General features: G+C 33.0%; 2 protein-coding genes across 5 annotated transcripts; one reads left to right on the top strand and one right to left on the bottom strand.

The window, feature by feature from the left end:
- Window positions 1-2,372: 2,372 nt before the first annotated feature.
- LOC123316381 lies at window positions 2,373-7,115 on the bottom strand. Of its 4 annotated transcripts, none has more exons than XM_044902426.1 (3): window positions 6,974-7,115; window positions 5,507-5,673; window positions 2,373-5,250 (listed from the first exon to the last, which is right to left on the bottom strand). In XM_044902426.1, the coding sequence occupies exons 2-3, from the start codon at window positions 5,558-5,560 to the stop codon at window positions 2,935-2,937; spliced, it is 2,370 nt and encodes a 789-aa protein (XP_044758361.1). In that variant the 5' UTR covers window positions 5,561-5,673; window positions 6,974-7,115; the 3' UTR covers window positions 2,373-2,934. The 4 variants fall into 4 exon arrangements, with proteins under 4 accessions (XP_044758361.1, XP_044758362.1, XP_044758360.1 ...); XM_044902427.1 differs by lacking the exon at window positions 6,974-7,115 and adding an exon at window positions 6,476-6,753; XM_044902425.1 differs by lacking the exon at window positions 6,974-7,115 and adding an exon at window positions 6,571-6,753.
- A 19-nt stretch (window positions 7,116-7,134) lies between these two features.
- On the top strand, window positions 7,135-9,340 carry LOC123316382 (Golgi to ER traffic protein 4 homolog). Its single transcript, XM_044902429.1, has 5 exons — window positions 7,135-7,271; window positions 7,331-7,409; window positions 7,464-7,667; window positions 7,722-8,029; window positions 8,088-9,340. Exons 1-5 carry the CDS (start codon window positions 7,159-7,161, stop codon window positions 8,356-8,358), a joined length of 975 nt encoding a protein of 324 aa, XP_044758364.1. The 5' UTR covers window positions 7,135-7,158; the 3' UTR covers window positions 8,359-9,340.
- The last annotated feature ends 63 nt before the right edge of the window (window positions 9,341-9,403 follow it).

Below are 9,403 nucleotides of genomic sequence, written 5' to 3'. Positions count from 1 at the left end.
TAGCCCTAAAACCGCCCTGAAATTTATAAATGGGAAAATGATTTATGGTTTCTTCTTGTTCCCCGCGTTCACAATAAGGTAGTAGTAAGTAAGTAAAAAACACATAAATATAGAAATATTCAATAGTGCGCTCTCAGCATCGAACCAAGCAAAAAAGGAGGAACCTACTCATTCATTTTATTGATATACATTGCGCGTCCAAATTATGGAACAAATACTTTTTCTCAGAAGAAAAATATTTGGCAACAAAATCCTGAAACAGGTCAATTTTTGTTTCACTTTTACCAAATTTTATGCATTTTCGAAGGATTTTTGTTTCACCCTGTGCCATCCCATCAACCCTCTAAATTTTTGAAAAGGGAAAGTGGGTCATGTGGTCCTTTTTTGGCAAGGTCTTTGTATCTTTTTTACAGGCGTGCAGAAATTTCCGAGAAAAATTTTTTTTTTTTAATTAGTCAGTTCAAAGAGGTATTCAGTATGGGCACTTTTGTCATGGCTCATTTACTTTGAGACGATGGTACCTGCTGAAATTTGTCACCGAATGAAAGTCGACCATTACAGTTTTGTTCATGCACAACCTTCAACTCCTACGAACCCTTCAATGCAGAAAAAAAAATGGAGTGAGATTGGAAATTTATTTCGGCATTGAAGTACACCCGGAGAATCATTGTGCATTACAAGATAAGTTAAATTAAATGTTCAAAATGACTACCATCGTTCTGGATGCAATAATCAAAGCGCTTGACACATTCTTCCTGTACTGGAGAGGGGGTTGAAAGTTGTGCATGAACAAAACTGTAATTAATGGTCCGACTTTCATTCGGTGACAAATTTCATCAGGTACCATCGTCTCAAAGTATATGAGCCATGGCAAAGTGCACATACTGGAAACCTCTTTAAACTAATTTAAAAAAAAATTTTTTTTCTTAAAAATTTTTGCACCCCTGTAAAAAAGATATACAAAGACCTTGCCAAAAAAGTACCACATGACCAACTTTCCCTTTACAAAAAATTTTGAGGGTTGATAGGGATGGCACAGGGTGCAACAAAAATCCTTCAAAATGCAAAAAAATTTGGTAAAAGTGAAACAAAAATTGACCTGTTTCAGGAATTTGTTGCCAAATATTTTTCTTCTGAGAAAATGCGAATTTGTTCCATAATTTTGACGCGCCCTGTATAGCTATATATGTTGAGCAAAATTGGGCAAAAAAAATTGCCTCTATGTACTTGCCACAAAAAAGCTCACCCAACACAAATCAATAAAAATAACTTAACTATCTTTATGTGTAGAGTGGGTAAAAAGTATAAGGAAAGTATTAAGTATTTTCAGTATTCACTATTTTTGAGAAAAAAGCTCAAACAGGTAAGTTTTCATTTAAAATTTCGAACCTTTTCATGTATAATTGACAAGTAGGGTCATGAACCTTTCCACCCCTCCGTGGTCATTGATGTTTTTTTATCAACCCATTCTTATAATGGGGATAACAAAATTGTTGTTCTAATAAAAGTTTATTTTGAAGTCAATATATAACTTACACTTTTAGGAGTGCTTGATGTTCTTGAAAAACTACCATGTATTCATTGTCCAGCTATATGTTCATGTTTTGTTTCGTTTTTCCGATGCCGGAGTCATCTTCTACAGTCATGTACTTGAAATTTAATTTTGTCGAAATACTAGGGGTTGCCATTCAGCCATTTCAAATACTTTATATAGAAAATTATTAGTGAAATGAAGTATTTTGATGACTTCTACCTTCTGTCACGATTACATTCATGAAACCATTTCTATATACTTTAGGTATTGCAACCACATAATGGTCACAAATAAATAAGACGACTTAATGTCTTATTCACTTCTTGATGGCCATTGTGAACACAAAAATTAAGAGCGATTCCAAAAAGCTAATTACATGTGTCATTCTTTTCAGCATCTCGTTATAGTCCAAATAGCAATTTTGTCGAACTGAAACTTCTTTTTTCGAAATGCTAAGCAGAATTCCAAAGACTGTATAATTTTGTTTATGTATGTAGGATATATATCTGGTCCGTACAGAAAATCCAAAACTTTGCGAAATTCAAAAAATACACCAACAAAATACCGTGTCGGCCCTTTGAAAAAATCATTACTTCAGACATATAAACCTCAAACACAGAAATCGTTTAAATCTTCATCAACATGCATTGACAAAAACAAAGTTGAAACACCCTGTATATCACATTCATTACCGAATGAATTTTTAAACCCCACTGTCATTGTTATCCTAGTACCAAAGAGTAACTCTAACGACTATTTTGTCACCTCTAGGACTGTGCCAAGAGTCATAAGGGTTATACCAGTAAAAATTGTCAGAGCTCCAAAAAAATTTAGGAGATCTTTGTAAAATTTTATTTATTCATCCTGACACAGGTGTTCAATGTATTACAGATATTTACAGAACCAAAAGGTAGATCTAACTTGTAAAATTAAAATTAATAACATTACAAAATAGACTGTACCTGAAGATCCAACTATTGATGAGAAAATATCTTAAATTTCACTTCTCACATTCTACCATCAGCTACCTTCAAAACTGAAATATTCATTGGAAACAAAAAGAATCCATAAACTTTAAACATTAATAAATTGAAGGTATAAGTTTCTAGCACTCAACTTTACATTTCTGATGAATAAAAATAAAGAATATGTACAATTTCTACAATATAATGTCAAAAATTTCCTGCTAGAAACATCTTCCCAAAGATGGGGAATATAAAAAGATGGTTATTTTATATCACAGTATGTGAAAAACAAGTTTCAAAAATAAGACTGTTGGACTAAAAATGAAGTTTCACCTCTTTCATAAGATGAAACATATAAAGATGTTTTGATCCTTGTCTCATCAGTTCGACCTCCATAGAACAAACAAAAGTTAAAATAGATCACAATTACTCCTATCACCCTATTTTGTCCCATTTTCGATGTTCATCACAAAAAGTTTTGAAACAATCCTCATTAAAGTCCCAATTGAGCGATCTTGCACACCAAACATGGGCCACTTTCATACAGCCTCTATACAAACAACAAATATTAGCCCCTTTGAAATTGCACCTGATACATGACACATTACATGAAGTCCATACAGCCTCTTGAAGTCCAATAATTTTTGGACCTACCAGGTACACTCCAGGGCTCCAAACAAGGCAATCTTCATGAACCCATACCTCAAAAGAATTATTGGTAATTTCTACAATGCCTAAGTAAGGGTCAACCATGTCTGAATCTGTTTCAGAGTGTCTTTTTTTGGCTTTTTTAGTTGGGGGCTGTTTTGAGGCTTCTAATACCTTAATTATTTTTTTGCTCTTGAAATTTTTGTCATATGGATCTTCGAATCTTCTTTCATACTCCTCACAGTCCATATTAACAAAATAAGGACCGAAAAGATCGCCGCTTGGAAAGGACCAACCAACACCACTAATTCTTTCGTTGGTATGAGGTCCTTTTTTGCAGAAAACACAAATCCAAGATGCGTCTTTGGTTTGGGCGTCGTATTTGTTGCTTAATGTGCTGCAATGCAGGCCCTTTGATCTGACTTTGTGTCTGTATTCACTGTCATCATGGAATTTCTTTGTTTTAATTTTTTTCTCTGCATCATCTTCATCTTTTGTTGGGGTATTAACGATTGATACTGATAATGGAGAACCCCTTGGTCCTTTTATATGTAAAAATGGACCTTTCAGTTTGGCCGAACTAGCATTGCTGCTAGAATCATAAGAAACTTCTTTCAAGGTATCTGTTTTAATTGTTGTAGATTTTTGTACAACTTTCTTGTTTTTTAGATTTTTCTTGTTGACTTTTTTTGACAAAATTTTTTTGTCATCTTCCTTATTCTTACTTACTTTACTCTTGCTTTTTCTTGCTTTCACAGTTGCTTTAGACATTGTCAGATCATTAGATGTTGATGAAACATTGTCTTGGCAAGTGAGAACTGCAACAGAATCTTCAAGTAGAGGGTCTTCCAATTTGGAGTCTTCCAAGTTCAAATCGTCAGTTTTCAAGGGATCTGCAGTGTCTTCAATACCTGCAAACATTTCCTCCAACTTATTTTCAATCTCCACAAAGTGTGTTTCTTTCTTCTGTGCTGGAGTAACTAAGGTTGGAACTTTGGTAGTACTTTCAGACACAGTACTTTCTTGGCAAATATTTTCATTAATTTCTTCTTTGCTTTTGATAACGCTCACAGGTACAAAGCTAATATCATTGCAAATCTCTGAAGGTTTCTTTCCATCTTTCTGTTCTTTTTCTTTCAAGCCCTCCTGCACCATAGCTGCAATATTATCTATAGTTTCTGATTCTGAAGAGGTTTTTCTTCTAGTTTTAGCTGGAATTATATTCAAGTCTAAACTAGAAGATCTTCGTCTTTCAATAGGTACAGGATTAAGAATTTCGGTTGGAGGATCACTTTGTTTTTCAGCCTTAATTGTACATATTTCAACAGCGTTGCCTGCCTGCTTTGAAGTTACAGTTTCTTGTGATTTGAAACTGTCAGTTCCACTGAAAATTTTCTCATCTGTCTTTGCACATCTCAATGTTTTGCTAGGTTTTCGTTTCCTTCTAGATTTGTTGCTATCCAAACTGTCTTCAGTGTTGTAAGGGGAAATTGCTTCTTCCTCTTTAGAATTTGGTACATTGAGAGTACTGGAGTCGCTGCTTTCATCCTGAGATCCAGTTGGGAGCACTATAACACCCTGCAATTTATCCTGTAAGCTTGAAGGTACTGACAAGTCTGATTTTAAAGGTAAATCGCAAATTTCAGGTATTTTGGGTAAATCCACACTTTTTTCACCTGAACTCACAAAACTCGGTTTTAGTCTTTCCAACACAGAATCTAAAGGACTTGCACGCTTAGTTACCTTTATATCACAAACTGATTCACTATGCTCACTTTCGGACATCTTTATTTTCGGGTTCAAACACTTTGACTGCGAATCTGCGCTCGTTTCCGGAGTTGCAATAAGTTTTTTTGTGTCCTTCACGCTTAAACTTATAGGTGAACTTGAAACTTCTCCATTGGAGCTGCCTCGGGATAGATCCACCCCAGGAAGTTGATTTGGCAATGCTATGTTCTCAAACATCTGATGCAGGGCAAAATTGTGGGGAAGCTGATTCAGCACTTTCATAGATTCTGTTGTGGGAGGGTGCCAGTTAGGCTGGTGCATAATGGAATGTTTGTTGGCCATGTGAGCATGCTGGGGTTGCCTCCAGTTAGGTATCTGCAAAAATTGAATGTGATATACATATTTCATGAGAAAAAAATTGTGGATAAGGAGTCTTTTCTTTACTTAACATTTTGACCATTTTCAACCAAGAATAAAGTATGTTTGAACAAGTATCCTTTCGAATACAAAAAGATCTAGTTCTATCTATTACACATTTTTTAGTGGAAACTAAGTTCCATGAAATCCTTTTGTCTACAATATGCAGGAATTAACCTCAAGAAATGAAACAAAAATAAAATGTAAAAGTTACCCCAATGAAGTCCCATGGCCTATTGTGTGGATGATGAGGTGGTTCACCTGACATCTTAGTAGCGATAAAATAAACTATCCAACTATCCAGTCTTAATTTTTATCCAGGAGACATTTTGAAGAACATGTTCTTTATTTTATCTCTCACTGTCCAAAAATTTGAAACATCTGGAAAAGAGACGATCATATTGAATGACCAGGTTGAATAACTGTAAATATTTATTGATCGCCAAATAGATTATATGAATGAATTAATATAAAGAAATTATGAAAATAAGAGGCCATAATATTGACGTGAACTAATGGAGGCGCATCCACCAATTTAATTATTTTTATCTTCATCTAAGTATATCACTGCGAGAAAAGGGAATTTTTTTCCTAAAATTAAATAGTTGGAAGTGAATATAGATTCATTATTATCTAACTAATGAATATTCCCCTAGTCTTTCAGATTTCACGAAACGAACGCAGTATTGAAATATTTTGATGAATGGAAAAGAATTGAATAACTTCCAAAATGTTTCATACAATACAATTCCCAAAATATGAAATTCTTCTTCTACTTTCAAATTATTAATTTCTCATCAAATAGATACTGAAGTTACGTGCGGAAATAAAAACAATTAGAAGACAAAACGAGTTCTAATTTTTTATAACTCAAAAGAGAATTGCACAGAAGTTAAAACCATTTATAACTACAACCTTTCTAATTGAATTTGTGGAAATCTACAGGTAACAAGAACTGACATTGTCATAAGGGATAATTCAAGAAACTTCTGCTTTCATAACTCTCAAAATGCTGACCATACTGAGGTGAGTACCTAGGTAACACAAGTGGTTAGAGGAAAACAAAAAGCAGTTTTCTAAACAAAACCATATCAAATACCAAGGAAATGAAATGCAGAAATAGATTTAAATATAATTTAATATTTCCAAACATGCTTGAAAGTGAAAATAAATAATTTCTCACAAAACCAAATCGATGTTTGCTCAGAGAATAAGCACAAATAACACATAATTCGAGCAAAATTAACGCAATATGCCAGTAAGACACACAAAACACACCTAATTCATATTGCTTTTGAGGAATTAGCACTAAAAATTTATTACAGATTGATATTTAGGCACGGTCATAAAAGAAAACACAATGGCGGACCCGGTTCGTTTAGAGAATATTTGCCATTCTATTAGACATCTGGCCATCTATCCATGAAATCAAAAAGTTTTAATATTCAACATCTACGATTCCTGTAATTTTTATCACTGTCAGATTTTTCCAAGATGGTACTTTAATTTAAATTCATAATAAATCGTCTAGGAGTTTGGTTAGACATATTTTTCAAAGAAACCCCAATTTCTACTGGTCTTTTAACCAAGTCAACTTGATTTTTTTCTTCTGCAGGGAGAATTAAAAACAATGGATGACAGTAATGACATGTCGGAATGAAAAAAAAATGTATCGACTTACATTACTGGACTATTCTCCCAGGGATTCAATGAATTTCACACAGAAACACCTCAAACTGATATATTTTCCCGTTTTTTAGTGAAAAATTTGGGTCTGACTCAGATGTTCCTGCGCTTTTTCACAATTTCCGTGCTAATTTGACATGTGACAACACTAAAAATCTCTGGTTTTATTTTGTAAAAAGTATGGCGTCTCAAGGAGAAAGAGGGGTTCCAAGAATTTTGACGAAATTGGAAAACTCCATCAAATCGGGAAATTATTATGAAGCTCACCAGATGTATCGCACTTTATATTTTAGGTGTGAAAGCCATTATTATTTCCAATTGCTTATCTATATAACCTATTTGAAAATTCTAGGTACTTAGGTCAAGAAAAATATGATGATTTATACCAAATGCTATATAATGGTTCATTATTATTTCTAGACCATGATCAGGTATATTTCTTGAGAATTTTTAAACATAAACAGTTTAAGTCATCCAATTTCTAGCAAATATGCGGTGCAGACCTAGCAAAATTGTTAGTGGACGTATTAATCAAAGCAGGGGAGACAAATGTGGTCAAATGGAGTTCAAAGCTGTGTAATATATTTTCTAAATTAGACCCATCAAATCCTGAAAGGGATACATTTATGGCCAGTGCTATTAAATGGTCTGCTAAGGACAGCCCTCGAGGTAACCCATTTTTGCATCAGGTATGTTGATAGTTGATATTAAAATGTGCATTTCCAGTAAATTTTATATTTCAGTGTATAGCAGAGATATATTGGAAAGAAAAAAATTATTCACAAGCTCGTCACCATTATATGCTTTCGAATGATGGTGAAAGTTGTGCAAAAATGTTGATAGAGTATCACATGAAATATGGGTACCGAAGAGAATTAGACCTTTTTATAACTCAAGCTGTGTTGCAGTATTTGAGTTTAAATAATTTAGGAACAGCTAATGAAGTTTTTGAAACTTATGTGGCACAACATCCTTTGATAAAAAGGAATAAAATACCATTTTCTGAACCTCTGCTGAATTTTTCTTCATTTATCTTAACTATAATCAATAAGTGAGTAAAAACATAAATAATCTTCGTTGATAGTATGTTTATTCTTTCAATATTTCAGAAATAACTTTGGTTCATTTTTAACACTTTGTGAATTATATGAAATTGCCTTGAAAAAAGATCCTAGTTATGCAGATATGGTAGAAAGAGTAGGACAGGTTTTCTTTGGGATCAAACAAAGGGAAGATAGAAATCAAGGCATATTTGGAAATCTATTTGATATGTTGAGAATGAGAACTAGAGACAGTGATAGCGATGATGACTCAGCTTTTGGAACCTCTTCTTCTTCCAGAATGAGCAATAGATTATTGGATAACACCGATTTGGATTAACATCAAAGTTGATGAAGGTTGGATTAATTCCGAGAAATCTTCCATTGACTGTGGAATTTTCAAGCCTCTGTATCGATAATTTTTGAATGGAGCTCCACATTGATAAGTGACATTTTCATTTTAACGAATGTTTGAGTGTTATTGGTAGATTTGGATGTTGGAAGGTCATCTGCTTAAAATGTTACTTATTTTTTTAACGAATAAAAAACAATTATTTTATGTGCAATTTGAAAATATTCACATTTTTACATTGAAATTTGAGGAACAGCCTTGGGAAATTTTTCAAATTGTTTTTTCACGTTACCAAATATTCAAGAAAAGGATGCATTATTCTGGTAGATATAAAAAGGGTCATATTTCCATTATTTTGTACACATAATTTCACATTTGGAACTATTATTGGAGATTCACATTAATGTTCAAAATTGTAGTTCGGGGTTAGAATAAAATGATTTTTAAGTGCTTATTAGTTTTTTCAACTTATTCAGTACACTAATGATTATTCATTTATATGGAATTGTATATACAGCAATTAACTGTAGTTGGAATAAATATTCTTTATTTTGTCACTTTTGTCATACACCATATTTCAATATTGAATTTGTTCAATCTTAGCTATTTCCAACAGGTCAAATAATGATTTTTACAGTGCTTCATAGCGATAATTACCAGTTTACAGCAGAAAATTCCGAGGCCAATCCTTGTTTACTAGGAAGGAGATGAAAACTCTTTTTTCAAGGCTGTAATTGTTCAGAACATCTTTTCTTTTAGAACCCCTTACTTTGAGATCATAAAATGCATGCTCATTTTCAATCAATCTTCATATTGTGACTAGATTGCAACTATTTGTAAATATTTTAAAAAGAAATTTTCTACTGAAAGTATATTGATAATTATGTATCTTTATTTTGTCAAATGTGTTCCTCTATAATTTGAATATCTCAATAATGAGGAAAGGTGAATGAATAAAAAAGTTTCTAAAGGATGGTTCGTTTCTGTCATGAAAGTTAAACAGTTAATAACTGTTGATTGAAACTTTGTATCA

The sequence above is a fragment of the Coccinella septempunctata genome, chromosome 7 (genome assembly GCF_907165205.1).
Source record: "Coccinella septempunctata chromosome 7, icCocSept1.1, whole genome shotgun sequence".
Classification (NCBI taxonomy): domain Eukaryota; kingdom Metazoa; phylum Arthropoda; class Insecta; order Coleoptera; family Coccinellidae; genus Coccinella; species Coccinella septempunctata.
The sequence above is the reverse complement of the archived record's forward strand: the minus strand, read 5'-3'. Positions and strand labels throughout refer to the sequence as shown.